This window comes from Motacilla alba, chromosome 21, assembly GCF_015832195.1.
Source record: "Motacilla alba alba isolate MOTALB_02 chromosome 21, Motacilla_alba_V1.0_pri, whole genome shotgun sequence".
NCBI lineage: Eukaryota > Metazoa > Chordata > Aves > Passeriformes > Motacillidae > Motacilla > Motacilla alba.
The window spans coordinates 3,475,910-3,494,651 of NC_052036.1; the positions used below are offsets into that span (position 1 = coordinate 3,475,910).

Genomic DNA, 18,742 nt, shown 5'->3' on the forward strand with positions numbered 1-18,742 from the left:
GCTTGAAAGATGTTATCACCTGCCAGAGACTACGGCTTTAAAACAATGCCCCAGAGAAAGCAGCACTTAATGAATTAAAAAAATCTTTTCTCCAACCTTTCCAAGCCCAGAAACAGAAAGCACAACATACCGACGATTTATAGTGGAGAGGGCTGTGTGTTTAAGCATAAATTAATTCTACAAATTCCAGGCAGCTTTGCAGCAATGCTTCTCGTTCCTGCTGTTGCCCTCACTCCTCATCTCACCCTCCAGTCCTCCTATTTCACTTGGAACCTGGCCCTTGTGCCCATGGCTGGTGTGGCTCCCACACCACTGATTTTCAGCAGATCCTTTGAAAACAGGGGAAGATTCGGTGAATGATTGGATTTGATGGTCTTAAAGGTCTTTTCCAAACTAAAGGATTTGATGGTTCTGTCTCAGTCAGGAGTCAAGCTGTTCTCTGTCATTTTTCTTTTGTGAATCCACTGCAGACCTGAAGATTTTAGGCTCTCACTCACAATCATGTTCTCTCTCATTGCAAGAAACCAGTAATTGGTGAGGAACTGTGAGCTTGGAGTGGTCCTTGGCTACCTGAACAGGGGGATGGGCTCAATCCTCTCCAGAAACGATCCAAGAATTCAGCTTTAATTCAGTCTCCTTTGAATGCGTGTAACAAATCCTTCTTATTAGCAATTACACGATGGGATCCCAGCGGTCCAGTTACACCGGAGCATTTCACATTGCCTGGAAAATAATCCATTCTCCTCCATAAATGTCCCTTGACTCACCTTTGAGCTCACAAGCCTGGCTTTCCCCGGGTGGTTTACGGGAAGAAAAGACCTCGGGCAGACTCTGCTGCTCTCGGAGCCATAAACTCTGCCCAGCCCTCACCCAGCTCTGCTAGAGGCTGTGGTTTTGCAGCCCTGGCCTCTGTTTCATTGGTCACAGCTGGCTGGGAAGCTCCAAGGAAATCCTCTGCAGGGAGATTAGAGCAGGGGCTGTGGCAGAGGAGGGATCACAGGAGGTGTGCTGGGAGCTTTCAGCCCTCACCGAAGGGGATGCAGCACTTTGAAGATGCCATCCAGCACTTCACATGACTTGGCCCAAGGTACCCATCCCTCACAACAAAGCAGGGGGTTTGTCTTCTTCAGGTGGCTCAATGAGTCATTTCCTTCCAAGTTTTCTTAGCCTTGGCAGATCTGAACATGAGGAGCAGTAAAGATCTGTGTGAACGTTTCAAATCAGTGGAGAAGATTCCACTCTGATTTATTTGCCAAAACCTAAGCAGAGGGCTACAACTCATCCAAAGGACTTCAGCCGTATATTTTCTTCAACCCAATATGATAATCTCTTTTAAATGATCATGAAATCCTTAATTCTTGAGCTCAGCCCAAGGAAAGCCTGAAAAGAACAAAGCCGGCCATATTTCAAATCCACCAAAGCCCATCAGATTTAACTCTGCTTCACCCACTATCGTGTTCCTTTAAACAAATGGCCAGCAATACTTTTGCCTCTGCACGCTCTCCATCACTCACCAACGGAGCTGGACAGAGCTGGACAGCATCACGCGCGTCCAAAAGGCTGTAGGTGTACTCCAGTTCACCCCTGGAAACTCAGATCACATGAACTACCCAGTTATTCACAGAGTTATTGCCCTGCAGTTCCGTGGAGCCCAGAGGCAGAGCTGGGTGCGATGAACAGCACTGTGTTTGACCAGCACATCTCAGTGAAGGGCTCCAGACCTCCACCCTGCAGGTACAAGTCCCAGGACACTTCTTCAGCAGGTACAACAACAGACATTCCCCTGGCTCCAGCACATTCCCTCTTTTTTTCCAAACTGCCTTTACAAAAGATGGTTTTTAGCTGAATAAGCCCCTGCATCGCCTTGGCTTGTTTCTTCTCACAGATTTCTTCAAAGAGCTCAGCCCTACCTGTTTGCCAGCTCTTAAATACCATGCTTGGCTGATGGACAAGCAGATAGCACAGGACGTGGCCAAGCTCTGCACAAGCCGCCCTTGTTCCACCGCCTTCCTGAGCCAAAATACAAGAAAATCCCAGCAGGAATCTCCTCTGGCCTCGCACTCCTCTCCCCTCCCAGCAGAAGGCCAACCTTGTGAATCAGGAGGCTGCTTATAAATAAAAGTATTCGGACTTCTTGGCTGCTGGAGAAGTGCTCTGCTTAATTTAGCCCTGGTATTATTAACCGTGGATTCTCTCCAATGAGCTGACAGCTGGAGAACAATTGCAGCCATTTAATTCCACAAAACGGATTTTAAATTGGCCTCATGCACCGCGAGCATCGATCACGGTATCCTGCTACCGTCATTCTGAAGCCTGCCCCGGGCCCTGCTTGGACTGGGGAAGTCACCTGAGTCTGAACTGGCGCTGTCACGCGAGTCTCTCCTCTTGGAAAGAGCATCTGGCTCCTGGATCCAAGAGAACACTGCCTGTGCTTTCCTTTGCTTCCAAAGACTAAACCCTTCCCGTTTCAGCTTCCAACACCTCTGAGCGCTTCGCAGTCCCATGCTTCTCTGGCCTCCAGCAAACCCCTCTCTCCCAGCCCTAACACATCCAAAGGCTCCCAACTGAACGGCTCCGGAGAGATTAGCAGGAGAAATCAGGTCCTTAGTCAATCAAACAACACGTCAAAGCTGGGCAAGCGAGGGCAGTGCTATAAAAGAAGGAGACAATCATGGTCTCCTGAAGCAGGGTGACAAAGCCACCCGAGCAGGCCTCCAGGCACTGACACTAATCACGGCCCTGCTGGCCACAGCTGACCTCTCCTTTGTGCCAAACCAAACGAGGTTTGGGCCTGCCCGTGCTTCAAAACACAGCCGGGCTAATTAGGAACAGTGCTGGGCCCCCATCAGAGCCCCGGGAGCCTGAGTGTTGCTGAAACAACCCACTCTGCTGGGAGGCTCCAGTGAGCGAAGGGTGAAGCCCAGCAGCTGATTTCCAGCAGGACACGCCAGTAAATAACACCAGTAACACCCACCTTTGCCAGCCCCAGCACTGCCACCTCCCACACACACAGGTCCCATCCTGCTGCACTCGCTGGGGTCTGATGGGTTCACCAGCGCTGGACCCCAGAGCACTGGGTGGTCCAAGGATTCCCAGGAAGGAACTGGGAGGGCAGGCTTGGAGCAGAGCCCAGGCTCCCTGACACCCCCTCGCTCCAGCAATGAGCCTGCACTGAAAGGTCATTTACATCCAGGCCCCCGAAAAGGAGCTTGAAAGGGAGCCTCACCCCAAACTTTGAATGTTCCATTTACAACCCTTTCATCTATCAAGGGTGGGAGATACCAAGGGAGCTCAGGACAGCTTGGCTGCTCCCTCAGTCTGTGGTCACTGTAATACCCACAGAAGTCACAGAATCACAGAATCCCTAGTTTGGAAGAGACCTTCAAAATCATCAAATCCAACCCAGCCCCAACACCTCAACAAAATCCTGGCACCCAGTGCCACATCCAGGCTTTGTTAAACACACCCAGGGATGGTGACTGCACCACCTCCCCGGACAGCCATTCCAGAACTTTATCACCCTTTCTGTAAAAAACTTTTCCCTAATATCCAAACTATATTTCCCTTGGTGCAGCTTGAGACTGGACTATTGTCCAGCTCAACCTCTGCTGCAGTTTTCTGCAAAGCAAAGCTCCCCTGATGGCAGGTGGACAAGCAGAGCAGGGGGAAAAAAATATCAATTTCTACACTGACAGCATCTGACAGGATCAAAAAGCCACTAAGAGGCAACAGAGAAGGTGTTGAAACCTGGACAGGCGCATGCAGAGCTTCCTGCAAGAGCTCACACAGCCCCACTGAGGGCTGTGCCTTCACCACGAGGTGATTGAGCCCAGAGGGTGAGCGAATGTTCTCCCTGTCAGCAGCTCAGGAGAGCAGGAAGGACAGCACCTCACCCTGGAAGGGGAGCACTGGGGAGCTGCTGGCTGCCCAGCCAGGGTAAACACCCGGCTGCTGCTGCTCGGGGCTGGCCAGCAAAAATATCCCGTGCTGAAAGCTCTGATAGGAGTCTGGCCAGGACAGGGAGCGTCCTGCCTCTAAAGCAAACACGTCTGGATTTCTTTCCAGGCAAGAAAAAACGGTTCCATTCGGATCACATCCGGATTTCTTGGAGATGGGTGAGGCATGGAGTAGCACAATGTCACTCTCATGGGTTATTTTCATGTCCTTTTCACCAAAGAGCCCCTCCAGCCCAGCACTCACCCCGTCCTTTCTCAAGGAGGAACCATCATCTCACACACCAGGAGAGCTCCTCTGACAGGTGGCAGATAAGGAAAGAATGAGTCACTGATGAGGTGTCCCTCCCCAAAGCAGCCTCTCATCCTTTTAGGAAAATCCAGCACAAATGTTGACTGATGAGCAAAGCCAACCACCCAGAGCACTTTTAACAGTGGAAGAGAAGATGAAAATCCAGACAATTAGGTTTTTCACCAGAAATTTGTCCAAAAAAAGTATTTACCAAAGAGAACCATTGACAAGAGCCAGTAAGAAATCAGGATGAAGGGAAGGATGGTCTTGTGACTGGGGTCTTCCTGTATCCTCAATCACCACATTCCCTGTGGCAAGGTCTGTGAGTTTTGAAAAATGCTACAAATTACCAAAGGCATCAAGAAACAGACAAAAATAATACAATTTTTCTGCAAGCTAAGGCTAATGCAGCTGTTTCCCTGGTCTTTTGGAATTTTTCAGGGGCAACATCTCTTTAAAAGCAGGATGGAAACCACAGTTAAAATGCAACTGGAAAGTCAGGAAAGCTCTCTGAAGGTGCTTGCAAAATGATCACTGTCCCCAGTCCCTTGTGCCTGTATCTGTCCTTCACCTGCAGGCAATGAAAATGATCAAACCTTTACAAATGATAGGCCTGGGAAAGAGCAAAGTGTTGCCTGGCAGAAGGGGATGGCAGGGGGTCATCTCTGCCCTGGGTGTGAAATATAAATCACCCTGGAATGAAAATAAATTGAGGTTGCAAGTGCAGAGGAATGCTCCTAGTCCAGCTGAGCTTTCCTCTGCCAGGAGGCAACAGGGCAATTAATGCTTTACAAACTCAGGACAAGCAGCACAAAGAATGATTTATCCCCTCTACTTCACATTCTTGCCTGCTCCTTGTAATTAGTTCACTCCAAAACACCAGAGTTTGGACTGCTCTCTGCTTTTAACTTCAGGTAGCGGAGCCACAATTTGTGTCCTGGTGTCTCCTTGGCCATCCCTTTTTCACAGCCCATTCCCACCACTCTGCCAAAATGGTGGCAGTGGGATCTGACAACAGATGTTCAGGATCTCAGACATTTATTTAAGATATGACAGATTTTATTTACAATATTTTATTTAAAATATTCCCACCACTCTGCCAAAATGGTGGCAGTGGGAGCTGATATTCAGAATCTCAGACATTTATTTAAAATATGACAGGTGTGTTACACCCAAAGCCCCAACTTCAGGTCCTTTGTGCAAGGTGAGTAACATCAGTGCCACTCCAGTGTTTTCCTCTCCTCCAAACCAAGCCAACCACTTCCCTTTCAATAAAATATTGGGGGTCTCCAAAAATGCATGTCCAATTTTCAAAGCTGCAACCAGTTATAACTGTGGGAATTGCTGAACATTTCCAAGTGTGAAAATGCTTCTTACCTCTCAGGTTTTGCACAGGAAAACACACAACATTTGCCCCATCAGCTTGGGTGAGAGAGGACGTGTGTGTTCCCTGCCCTGATGGATTCACAATTCACCTTTTTGCCCTTGGTTCTGATTTCTCAGGGTTAGGAGGGGTCTGAGGTTTTGATAAAATGCCCGTAATTATATATTTTTATATTTTTATTATAAAGGGCCTCCATTCTAAAAATAATAAAATATTATTTTCTTATATTTATTATATTTTTATTATAAAGGGCCTCCAGCCCTTCCAGGTCAGCTCCCCTACGTCCACACATCCCTGGTTCCAAAAGAGGACAGAACTGAGGGTCTCAGAAGGAACAGACAGAGTCGTGGATGGTAAATTAAAAAAAAAAAATCTCATTATTCAATTCAGTGCTAAAAATCAGCATCATCTGAAGATGATGTGAGCAAAATCACTACTGCCCTGGACTGTTGGAACCCAGGGTGCTGAGAATTTCAGACTTTCTGTGCTGCCAGGCACTGACCCCCGAGAGAACACTGCAGTGACCTGAGGCCGTGGAGAAGCTTCCAAAATGGAATGATGGAGCTGGGATTGTGGGTGTGGAGTTTGAACAGAAGTGTGTGACATCACAGGGTGGGAAACTCAGAGTTTAAGGGTTTAGAATATAGTAACATATAAAACAAGATGGAGGTTTTAGGACAGAAGCTATCCCTTCTTTAACTTCTTCTCCATGGGTTTGGGTGGTTTTGTGTAATTGGATAAAAAAGTTCCCATTGCGGGCACGGGTGGTTGTTTATTGGGTTAAAAGTAAAAATAATTTAGGTGTCATTTCTTAATTGGACAGTTTATCCTTAAAAGCCCTTGTCGAGAGAGAGATACAGCTCCGTTTTTAGCCTGTTAGAGTGAAATGCTGTAGAACTCAGTTTGTCAGACTGTAATATAGATAAAAACTAATAAACATCTGAGTCTGAACAAAAAATACCATCTCACACATTTCATCCCAACCCCAAATTAAAAAAAAAAGATAAAATGCCACACTGGACCTTGCAGACTCAGCCATGAGAGGGAGGAGAGAGACAGCCATGTGTCCCTGCAGCCCAAGGAACATGTTCTCAGCCCAAGGAACATTCCAGCTCTTAGGGGTTGTTTGCCATGAACCATCGTGTTCCCAAACCAGAACATCTGTGAGCCACCAAATACAGGAAACTCAACAACCTTCAACAAGGCAGCTTGTATATCTCACAAAGGTTAATTAAATCAAGCTTAGCAGCCCCAAAATGCAGCCTGGCCAAAGACACGAGGTTCCTTTCTGAGGTGGCCATGCTGCCCTGGGCTTGCTCACCCCACGGGCCGTGACCCCGGGGTTCCTTTGTTTGACCCAACTTTAATCAGCTTCCTTCTCTGATTCCAGCAAATCCCGCCACGGACGGCAGCCAGGAATAAAGGCTATTGTACAGCACGGAGCTGTGCTTCACAGCAAGTCATGATAAGTATTTCCTTTCCAAACATCCAAGTTCCCCAAACGCCACAAAAGCCAAGAGGAGATTGTTGGAGTTTTGCAGATAAAACAACGGCGAAGATAAAACGTAAATGAATCAGGGCATCCCTCGCTCCAAAGCCTCTCCTCTTGCAGCTGGGAATTAAAGGAGGAATTTGGCAGGGCTGCTTACTGTGCTGGCAGGGAGGGCCCTGGAAGCCAGAGGAGCAGTGACAGAGCTGCAAGGATCCCTCTTGGCAACTCCCACCCTTGAGACAAACGCCGTAACCACGGGTGGCTGCAAGGAGGAGGATGAGGATGATCCCACACTCCCGATCAGAAGGGCAAACACCCCATCCCTGGTGATATGCCCAAAGCCCCAGAGAACACTCGAATAGTCATAAAAAAACATCGAATAGTTATAAAAAAACACTGTTTAACTGTTGGAACCCTGGTCACTGAGAATTTCAGACTTTCTGTGCTGCCAGGCACTGACCCCCGAGAGAACACTGCAGTGACCTGAGGCCATGGAGAAGCTTCCAAAATGGAATGATGGAGCTGGGATTGTGGGTGTGGAGTTTGAACAGAAGTGTGTGATATCACAGGGTGGGAAACTCAGAGTTTAAGGGTTTAGAATATAGTCATATATAGAGAGCAAGATGGAGGTTTTAGGGCAGAGGCTGGTCCTTCTTCTTCTTCTTCACCTTCTTTTTCACCTTCTTTTGCACCTTCTTCTTCTCCTTCACTTCTTTCTCCATGGGTTTGGGTGTTTTTGTGTAATTGGATAGAAAAGTCTGCATTGCAGTCCATGGGTGGTTGGTTATTGGGTAAAAGTAAAATAATTTAGGTGTCATGTCTTAATTGGACAGTTTACCCTTAAAAGGCCGTGTAGAGAGAGAGATACAGCTCCATTTTTAGTTTGTTAGAGTGAAGTGTTGTGGAACTCAGGGTTTGTGGGACTGTAACAAAGATAAGAACTAATAAACATCTGAGTCCCAACAAGAAATCCCATCTCACACATTTCATCCTGACCCTGGCAGAAAAGAAGTTAAGACTTGACATTTAACCATTTTGGAAAGTTGATTTTTTTCTTTTGCTTGACAGTGCAACGCTCAATGCACAAAGTCTCAAAATTTAGGACAGGAAGGAAATTACTTCAGGGAGTGTCCAAGGGCTTTCCTTGAGGATCATAGGAAAACATCAGGGCTGTGGTGAAAGGATGCTTTCCCAGCCAACAAGAGGGTAAAACAGTCGGAAAACAACTCAAGCAAGATCTCGAGGCAACAAATACAAGTCATTTGTGTTGCAATTGGAGGGATCTTTCTAGAACAGTCCACTGGGAGCTGTTCCCACCTCGGCACTGAGCTTCCCTGGGAGCTGGCTGCCCCAGAGCGGCGTCACCTTCGGGCAGCCCAGAGGGTGAAATGGAGCTAAACTGTAAGTAAGCCTGAGCAGCCACGTTTCTCTGTTCTCACCCAGCGGAGTGTAAAATGGACACGGAGACACAGAATGCTCAATTAGGCTTCTGAAATCCACCTTTCCAAATCGTCCCCATAAGCCCACTAACAAGGTTATGGCTTCTCCAGGGGAGTGTGTACTTCTCATAACAGGTGAAATGCAGACCATGGTTTATATTTCCCGCTGGGGAATGCTGATGTCAAAAGCAGAAACGTTGTGAACAGAGGCACTGTCATGTGTGTGGTGCTTTGTTGGGGGGTAAGGACGCAGAACAAGCGTCCATTTCCTTTCTAAATCTGTTTAAAGGTTTGCACAATGAAATTTTCTCTCTGTTCACTGATCTGGACAGAGCTGTGGTGATGGCCAGCTTCTCTCTTCATTCTTTTTCCCTCACCTCCTCTTTTCCTCCCACTTTTCATTGAAGAAACTGCTCCAAACTCCAAGAGCAACGGGACTGGTAGGAATGTATCTCACAAAAACATGGCAAACCTGGAGCAAAGAGCATCAACTGACGACACAGAGCAAGATACACAGGGGTGGTCCAGCAGCTTCCTCTCACCCACCCCAACCCTCTGCTGAGCCCAGGACTGTGGAGAGCCCTGGGCTAAGAGAAGCCACGGGGACCAATCTATTCCAACTGATCCCAGGAAGGAGCACACTGCAGCCACCAATGCTGTCACAGGGGCTTCAGGTCAGTTACCAGCTAAACATACAAAGCTGTGATTAAATTACAACCCCTTGTACAATCTGGGACCACCTGGCAACAATTACAGCAGCGCTCGCTGAACCGAGGGTCCCCCACGCACGTGGGCTGTGCTGGCTGCAGCTTCTCCCTCCTACTTGCAAGTTGGGAGCCCCCCTGGCTTCTCTTCCCATTCCAGCTAAAGCTGTAACTAATTAGCGACAGAAAAAGCAGGTCTGTGATTACACATTTCATTTCGTGTCATTATAACTGGCACCCCGCGCAGGCTTCCAAAATGGCTCCAAAATTCTTGGCACAAAACCACCCACGCCGGCTCCAAAACACTAATTGTGCACTCAGAGAAAAAGGGATCACAGATGGAAACAGTGCAAGGCAGGGCTTGCAGTTTTGGGGCAGGACAGCTCGTGCACACCAGGAGATAAATCTGCAAAGTTATCAATCGTCAAAGGCAACTCTAAAGTCTGAGGCAGCCACACGAAATCCAAGCTGGGAACAGGCAGGGATTACCTTCCCAAAACGAGCCCAGAGCTGGTGGGTGTCAACTTGTCACGCCTGAAAAATCAGTTTTAAGGCACTGTACATGGAAATCTAATAACCACTGTGTCACTGCGTTCCCACTATTGAATCTCCCACATATCCAATATTGGCTCTGTTTTTTTCCTACAGGAACACAATCGACTTCCTGATTTCTCCTCCGTGCTAAATCCTGCTCCTGGCTCACACAACACCTTCTGCCAAGCCTGCACTGACTGGGGAAGTGGTGATTAGGGAGGTTTTGTGATTAGGGAGGTTTGGTGATTAGGGAGGTTTGGTGAAGGCTTAGGTGAATGTGCCGTTCCCCAAATATTCACATTTGCCATCAAAATACACCGCCTTGCCAGACAGAGCTAGGTACCTGCTTAAAGGGCCTTTCTTCCATTAATTCTTTTACCACACAGGGACACCCTGGCTTAGGCCAAACCCCACAAACTTTGCACCTTCGATGCCCTAGAGCTGAAATCCATGAGCCTCAGCACTTTAAGGCTCTTTTAAGGACCTGATGATTTTTCAAACCCCCTCCCTCCAGAAGAGAAGATTATTCACAACACAAAGGTAGCATTGAAGCCCAAACACTCTCTCCTGGAACTAATGAACCCGTGATGAAATGCTGCTTCACAAAGCATTTATCTTCTCATCTAACACTTTAGCCAAGCTGCTTTCCATGGCACTGTCCCTGGGGACTGCAGTGATCCGGCATCAATCCCCTGCTGGCAGAGCACTGGAACTTGGGAAGCTCTTGGCCAAGCTCTTTGCCAAGCACCCTGCTCACCCTGATGCCTGTGGCTTGCAAATCCTTCCCTGCACAGCGAGGCAGGAACAACTTCCCATCTCCAGGTGTGTGCCAGGGCTGCAGCCTCCAGGTTTTCCCAGCTCTGATCATGCAAGAGGGGCTGGATTTGTTTTAGTCCTTTCCTTCAGGCACCGTAAAAGGGTGGGTTGCCTGGCAAAATTTCGTAGCGGTTTGGTTTTTCCTGAATCTTTCACCCTAAACACCTAAAAACCACATTTTCATCAGGGTCCCAGCAGAGCCAGGCCTGGCTCCAAGGGAGCCCAACTCACCAGCAGCACTCGGCTCTCAGAGCAGCTCAGAGAGACCCAAAGCATAACAATGGAAAATATTAGAAGCAATTTCAGCGACACAAATCAGGGGTTAGAAGACAGGGGTGTTATTCTTGGCAGTGCCCCAGATTTCCTGAATGAGCTGGACAATTCCCTGCTCTGTGCTTCAGGCTGGCACATACCGAGTGGAAATCATAATAACCTACTTCCCAGCCCGGGGACGGGTGGGGGCTGCGGGTCTCCCCCTCTGTGCCCTCCAGGCCTCCTGCAAACGAGCTCCTAATTCAGAGCGACAGAGTTTAATGTGATGAAATTTGGGGAAAGGGTAATGACACTGTTCAGGGAAACGGGAGAGAAAGAATAAATTATGGGAAGCATCACCGCCTTCTGCTCAGAGGCCAGGCTGAGTCCTTTGTGAGAGCTCAGCCAGGCGGGATCCTCGGGAAGTCGGAGACATGAGACTGATTTAGGAGGAAGAGCCATGAAGAAAAGCAATGTTTGGGCTCCCCGAGGCACAGCCCGGCCACCCCCTGCCTGGGCAGAGATGTGCTCCCAGGGGAGCCCACGATGGACTTTTAAGCAGCACTGAGCTCCACCTCAGGCGGGAGGTTCAGGAGTTCAGTCACAGCCTTTCAGCTGACTAAACAATGAGCCTGCGGCAGCCAGGAGGTGATGGACAAAGCAAAGCCGCCTCTCAGGGAAATTAAACTGTCAGCCAGATGCATTTCCTGCCCAGGCTTCCAACCTGCATCACAAACCTGAGCTGCCTGCCCCATGATGGTGCACATGGTCAGGCTCTGGGGCTGTGCTGGGCTTCAGAGTTGTGTCATCCTCCAGAGCTGTGCCAGGCTCCAGGTTTGTTCCAGGCTCCAGGGCTGTGCCAGGCTCTGGGGTTGTTCCAGGCTCCAGGGCTGTGCCAGGCTCTAGGACAGAGTGGGGCTTCTGGGCTGTGCCAGGCTCTGGGGTTGTGCCAGTCATGAATGCTGTGCCAGGCTCCAGAGCCATGCCAGGCTCCAGGGCTGTGTCAGGCTCCAGGACCTGCCAGGTTCCAGGGCCATGCCAGGCTCCAGGGCCGTGCCAGGCTCTAGGACAGAGCAGGGCTTCTGGGCTGTGCCAGACTCTGGGGCTGTGCTGGGCTCCAGGATTGTGCCAGCCATCAGGGCTGTGCCAGGCTCCAGAGTTGTGCCAGGCTCCAGGGCTGTGCCCAGCTCCAGGGACATGCCAGGCTCCAGGGACAAGCCAGGCTCCAGGATCAAGCCAGGCTCCAGGACTGTGCTGAGCTCTAGAACTGTGCCAGGCTCCAGAGCCATGCCAGGCTCCAGGGCTGTGCCAGGTCTGAGGACCCTGTCAGGTTCCAGGGCCGTGCCAGGCTCCGTGGTTGGGCCAGTGGATCAAGGACAGCAGGTCCCCACGAGCACTCCTCCCTGCTCACCAGGTGATGGGTGAAAACCCAGTGGAGCTGACAGAAAGAAACCCAGCTCAGAGTGGGGTAACTCACTCTGCAGCCTTTGAACAGGCCATTTGTGACTCGTAGAAGTTTTTGTTTTAATGGGGTGATTACAATTCAGCTGCTTTCTGCTCAGCACTAGGGATGATCCCATGGCTTCTCACTGTGTCTCAGAGTTGTGCCTCCTCAAACGAGCATTAATTCTTCTTCCTACCTAGGAGGGAGGAGAATTAGGGCCAGGTTTTACCTCCTTCCTACCTAGGAGGGAGGAGAATTAGGGCCAGGGTTGACCTCCACCTGAGCTGAAAATCAGAAGACAGCAGGACCTCACCTGGATAAAAGCTCAGCAGCTCAGGCTGAGCTTCTCCAGGCCACATCACAACAGTGACAGTGTCACCCACACCAAATCTAGTCATGGTCTCCTCTTCAGGCTCTCTATAGCTCTCCTTGGTGCCTCTGTGCCTCACCATGTCCTTTCTGAAGGTGCCAGGGGCTGGCCCGAGAGCACAGACAGGCTCCAGCTGAGCTCCAGCTCCTCCATGCACATCAAGAGTTACAGGCTCAGAGGGACTCAGCTTTTCAACATCTCCAGCTGAAAGTGGAGATGACAGAGCTTAGCAGACATGCAGGCCCCTCACCTAATCACCAAGGGCTTTACCTGTGTTATTGAACCCAGGTGGAATTTAAGCAGCATCTCAGAGGCCACTTGAAAGCAGGCAGCTCAGTCTGAGAGTTAAACTATCAGGGACCAGGCAGGGAAAGAACCTGATGCCATCCTAAAAATGCAGAGGGTGCCTTGACTTCTGACCTTTCTCCTTCCCAAAATGATGAACAGTCCAGGACAGAGGGCAATGCAAGGCAGCAAATCCTCACCCTCTGCTACCACCAGAAGAGAAGGGACAAAAGACAGACAGGGTCAGGGCTCCCTGCCTTCCCCTCTGACAGCCCCAGGGGTGGCAGGAGCAAGGGGGCTGTCACCATTTCAGAGGACACATGAGGAGAGGAACAAATCCAAATATTCTGTGAGACCAGTGAGGTCTCTGTTTTTGTTAAATTATCCATCTCTTTCTGAGCTATTTGCTCCTAGCAGAGGCCACAGCCTGCCAGTACTGTCCCCCAGCTCTGAAGCAGGGACATTTCTTCACCTGGAAGGGCTCAGGGACACAAATTGCACGTGAGGAAGGGGAGGACAGCCCGGATTTGCTTCAGCCAGCCTCCAACCTGTGCTGCCAGTGAGCATCCCCCGTGCAGTGGCTGCAACAAGGCAAATTCCTCTTCCAGGCACCAGGACAGCTCTGAGAGGCCAAACCACTCCCCTGAGCTGGGACAGGGTGCTGGGACCTGCCATCCCATGAAGGTGTTCAGGATCCCCAGCAATGTCAGACAGCGCCACGCGCTCAGACAAGGAGGTGGCAGAGGGCCTTGGCTGGTCACACCCCAGCCTGCAGTGCTGAAAGTTTCCCCTCACATGCGCCGGGGTGTCATTGCCACCCTCAGAAAAGAAGGGATGGGACAATTTTCAAGCTAAGAAGGATTTATTGCTCAGATAAACATCAGTCTCAGAGGCTGTGAGACTTTAGAGGAGCAAGCATTTGGCCATAGCTCAAGAGTGGTCGCAAGTTCTTTGTTGCAAGGAAATACAGAACTTTCTAACCCAACAGATAGTTGCCACAGAATTTATTTTGCTTTCCTAACTCATCACCTTTACTTACTTCTTCTGCACTGTGGATACTTTTGTCCAAAGGCTTCTGTCTCACTTGCACACAGACACTTCTGTTGTAACTTCTGAACCTTTAGCTTATTCCATCCCGCCCCACTCCTGCATTATAAACCCTTCACCATCTTACCAACACAGTTTCTCACTCACTTAAGGCATATTCTTTCTTACAGCTACAAAACATAAATTTAAGATTTTTCTGCCTAATGTCTGTGTATTGTACTTTCACATCAACCCAAGCTTCTTCCAAGGCTGCACATCAAACCCCTCAGTGTCTGTGCAAGTTTCTGTTTTTCCCATTCCCACACTGGGGTGTTTTTATTTTTAAGGAGAAATGATGGCCAGCAAAGAGCGAACAGAGCCCTGCAGTGAGGAGATGCCAATCCCCAAGGGAGAGCAAGATGTCCTCACTGGAGAGATTCCACTGCACAGCAGCCCTAATTAAACTGTCAGCAGAGATGCCCTTCCCCTGCTCCGTGCTCCTGGAACACCATCAATGATCTCTGGAGGCAGATAGGAAGGGCCACAAATCCTGCTGACATGTTCTGGCACAGCTCTGTGGCATTCAGCAGAGCCACAGCAGCAAGCACAGCCTGGCCCCAGACTCTACACGCCAAGCAGAGGAACTTGCAGCATTCACAACTAACAGCCTGGCTGTGTGCCCCTGCCCCAGCACCTCACTGCTGGTCACAAATCCCTCCCAGACCTTCCAACACCTCCCCTGCTCCACAAGGACACACCGAGGAGGCCAAAGCCACCAGCAGGAAAAGCCATCACACCCCTGCACACCCACAGCCTGGGATGAGGGTTTAGCTACACAGAGCCCAGGCGCGTTCCCCGACGTGGGAAATAGAAATGAAACCTTTCAAAACACCTCTCAGTTACCCTGTGTCTGTAAAGCTAGGAACAATCCAACACCCCCGGACAGTGCAGAGATCAGCACACACACCCTGGCTTGGGGCAGCTGCAGGGACCCCCGTGGCAGGGAGGAATGATGAATCTGACTCCACGTTCTCAGAGGGCTAATTTATTACTTTATGATACTGTATTATATTTTAAAATGCTAAGCTAAACTATACTAAAGGATACAGAAAGGATACAGACAGAAGGCTAAATAGATAATAATGAAAACTTATGGCTGTCTCCAGAGTCCTGACACAGCTTGGCCCTGATGGGCCAAAGAGCCAAAACAACTCACAGCAGAATGCAGTGAAACAATCACCTCTGGGTAAACAATCTCCAAACACATTCCACATGAGTACAACACAGGAGAAGCAAATCAGATAATTGTTGTTTTCCTTTTCTCTGAGGCTTCTCAGCTTTCCAGGAGAAAAATCCTGGGTGAAGGGATTTTTCCAGAAAGTGTGAATGCCACGCAGGCAGAGCTGTCCCACTTGCCCGTGGGATGCTCCTCCAGCTGCTGCCTGTGGGGGTTTGGGAACAGAGAGCACAATTCCCACCTCAGCCCTAACCTGGTGAGGTAGGAATTCCCACCTCAGCCCTAACCTGGTGGCTGCTCTGCTGCTGCTCTCAGGGGCTCAGAAGATGATTCACAGAGCAATGTGATTTTATGTTCTGCCCCCTGCCTGTGCTGAGGGCTGGCAGAGATCAGCTCTCTGTTGTGCCTGCAGCACTTGAGGTACATCAACACCTCTTTTTCTGTCCCAGGAAGAAGGCTGCAGCACGTCCTGGGTGTGAACCCAGTGGTATCCAGTTGGGTTTGAAGGGCTGAATGGGGACAGAGCTCACCATCTCCAGGTCATGACCCACCTCAACCTCCCCAGCAGCTCAGCAGCAATTCCTTCAGGAGTTTTTGGGCTGCTGTCACTCTGCTTTTGTCCCTCTCTTCTCCCCTCCAGCCCAACCCTGCAGTGAGCAGCCCCTGAGGGCCATTCCCAGCCCTGATGATGAGAGGGATGAGTTCAGAGCGTGCCCTGAGCAGCTCTATTTCCTTTTCTCTGCTTCCTTCCTGCATGGAATTACTCATTTCCTTGGCAGGAAAACTCATTACAGAAGGTGCTCTTCTGAGTTCAGCTGAGGTTATTATCTGCTTACTGACAGGGGCCACGAGGCACCCGTGGAGCTTCCTCTCCCCTGTGGGCTGTTCTCCCGTGCCACAGCTTGGAATAGGAAGAATAAAGCCTGCTTGTTTGACACACCTTTTTATCCTTTTATTGAAAAAAAAAAGAAGTTTTCTACAAGCATCAAAGCCTGGGGAAGGCACAGACAGCCTCTGCACAGAACAAAAGGCAAGCAGCTGTGGGAGACACCTTCCTGCCTTGGAGGTCAATCCCAACCCTGCCTGCCTCCACCAGGGAGCTGCCCCTGATTGCCCTGATGGCAGGGCAGGTCAGACCCCAAAATGCCCTGCTGCTTCTCCTGCCTGCCACTAAAATCCAAAGCTGCTTTTCTGTGGGGAAGGTGGAGAACACCTCCAAGGTGTAAATCAGAGAAGGATCAGGCACAGAGGCAGGGAACTGACCCCACAGCACAAGGAGAGCACAGGGCTCTGCACGAGGCAACATTTGGTTCTGCACGTAAGGTTGGTTCAGTTCAGGAGGTTTTTCCTTGCTCTCAACACCTCAGAAGTAGTTCCCAGTTAAATGTTTCCCCAGCTGGACGTGGCTGCAGGGTTTGGGGAGTGACACAGCAGCTGCCTCCTGTGTCAGACAGAGAATCTGGAGGGAAATGGGGAATGCGGGGCCCACGGGGATAAAGCTGCCTCTGTCTTCCTCAACAACAGCATAAAATCATCTCACAGGCTGATATTTGCACATCCCCACCGTGTGCAAACCTGAATACAACTCACAGCTTCCCCCCAGCTGGGGAGGACACGCTCCCATGCCTGTCTGGCAGGGAACTGCCCTGGAAGGGAGCAGGAATCCAGCCACGGAATCCCAAAGCCTCGAGTTCTGGGGCTCCACTCCACACCTGAGCACTGCCACCCCTGCCCTGTGGCTGTGCCTCCTCCTCCAGGGGAATCCAGAACCCAGGATCACCACCCTGAGCCCAGCCCACCCTCTGGATACAGGAGGGAGCAGGCAAAGGGGGGATGCAGAGATCCCAAACCTCTCACAGGGGCAGCTCAAAATAACAAACCCAGTGCCTGACAAACCTTCCCAAGGCAGCTGCCAGAGCTTTATCCAGTGGCACCACTAGAAACATCAATTTGGCCTTGATGTTAAACATTTAGCAGCATTTGGCACGTGGATGAATGGCTGGGACACTGAATGTAGAAATTCTCCAGAAATGGAAAGCACTGCACACTGCTTCCCAGGAAGCAGGAGCAGCATCCTTGTGATGCAAGGAAATTATTATTATTATTATTATTATTATTATTATTATTATTATTATTATTATTATTATTATTACTATAATTTTATAATGAATTATCGACAATACTAATACTATTACTTATTCATATTATTACTATTATTAAATTATAAATAAAATTGATACATTTTATATTATTATTGTTGTTGTTGTTGTTGTTATTGTCATTACACCAGGAAAAACAACCAATAAAAAACCTCTGACAGTTTTTTTTAAGCACATTTTTAAAGACGTTTTTAGAGCATTTTCTGCAGGCATGGGATTTGAAATGAGCCAAGCCCCAGGAAGTTGAGAGTAGAGCAACACTTACTGTGCAGGCAGCCAGCCTCCCCCGCGAGCTGGGACCATCCTGGGCAGCACCTGTAGGTGGTCTGGGACCTCAGCTGGTACACCTGCCTGTAGCCTGTGTAATACACCACCCTGAAACACAAAAACCCAGCCAAAGTCAGCTCCTGCAGGGCAGGGAAACGGGAAGAGCAGAATTTGTAGCCGTGGGTGCAAATAAAATGAGGAACTGGGTTTGCAAAAGTGCTGCCATTGTTTTCCACATGGCCTGGCAGTGATCACTGATGCTAAGAAAATACTCCTAATTTACTCTAATTAGGAACACAAGAGACAACACCCAGCTTTTCATAACACCCCAATTTTTTTTTCTCCTTTTCTAGACTATTTACAGCTCTGAGCTCCTCCCTTCCACTACTCCTTTGCTCACAAAGGAAATGTAAATTTTAAGAACAGGTATTTCTGCCCTAGTGAGCAGGAGCAGGTGTCTCTAAGGGGCTAAAAAATCAACATAATCCTGATGGCAGCACCAAGCTACTCCAAGAGTTGTGCTGGACACAGCAAGGCTCCACAGCCTGGCAGGGAACACTGAGGGTCCCTTTAACTACTCCCAGGAGCTCCTCCAGGGTGGGAGTAGAGCAGGGACTGATCTGAAGCGTAAATAAATAAGAACGACACATTTTTGCCCCGGAAATTTGGTGTTGTGTGTTTGTGAGAATTGAAACACAGATAATACTTCTGAAGCTGATTTTTAAAAAGCTCCCTTGGCAGAACATGAAACTGCTCCACCAAAGCCAATCAGGCAAACAACAACAAATATTTGGCACGGCAGATGTGTTGTGCATGTCCACTGAAAATATTTATCCTAACTCAGTCGACTTGTTTGATTTTGTCTGGATGTTCCTACAAAAAAAAAAGCCCAAATAACAGTGAACCTTTAATCCCTGGGAAGGAAACCTTCAGCAACTCCCTGCGTGCCAGCCAGCACGTGGAAGCACAGCTGAGAAAAATAAAAGCAGATACCAATTTGTTTTGTTTTGTTTTGTTTTCTGTGAGCTGTTAACAAATTATGAAGGAAATTGTTGTGTTCCAGAAGCAGCTGAGAAAGCAATTCACAG

At 49.2% G+C, this 18,742-nt stretch overlaps 1 protein-coding gene across 2 annotated transcripts in view; it reads right to left on the reverse strand.

Moving 5' to 3' along the window:
- Positions 1 to 18,742, reverse strand: part of MEGF6 (multiple EGF like domains 6) — a 91,774-nt gene that overhangs the window by 66,782 nt on the left and 6,250 nt on the right. For both annotated transcript variants that reach the window (XM_038159974.1, XM_038159975.1), the window contains exon 3: positions 17,653 to 17,762. In XM_038159974.1, the coding sequence (XP_038015902.1) occupies positions 17,653 to 17,762 (110 nt within the window). The remainder of the gene's footprint in view (positions 1 to 17,652; positions 17,763 to 18,742) is intronic.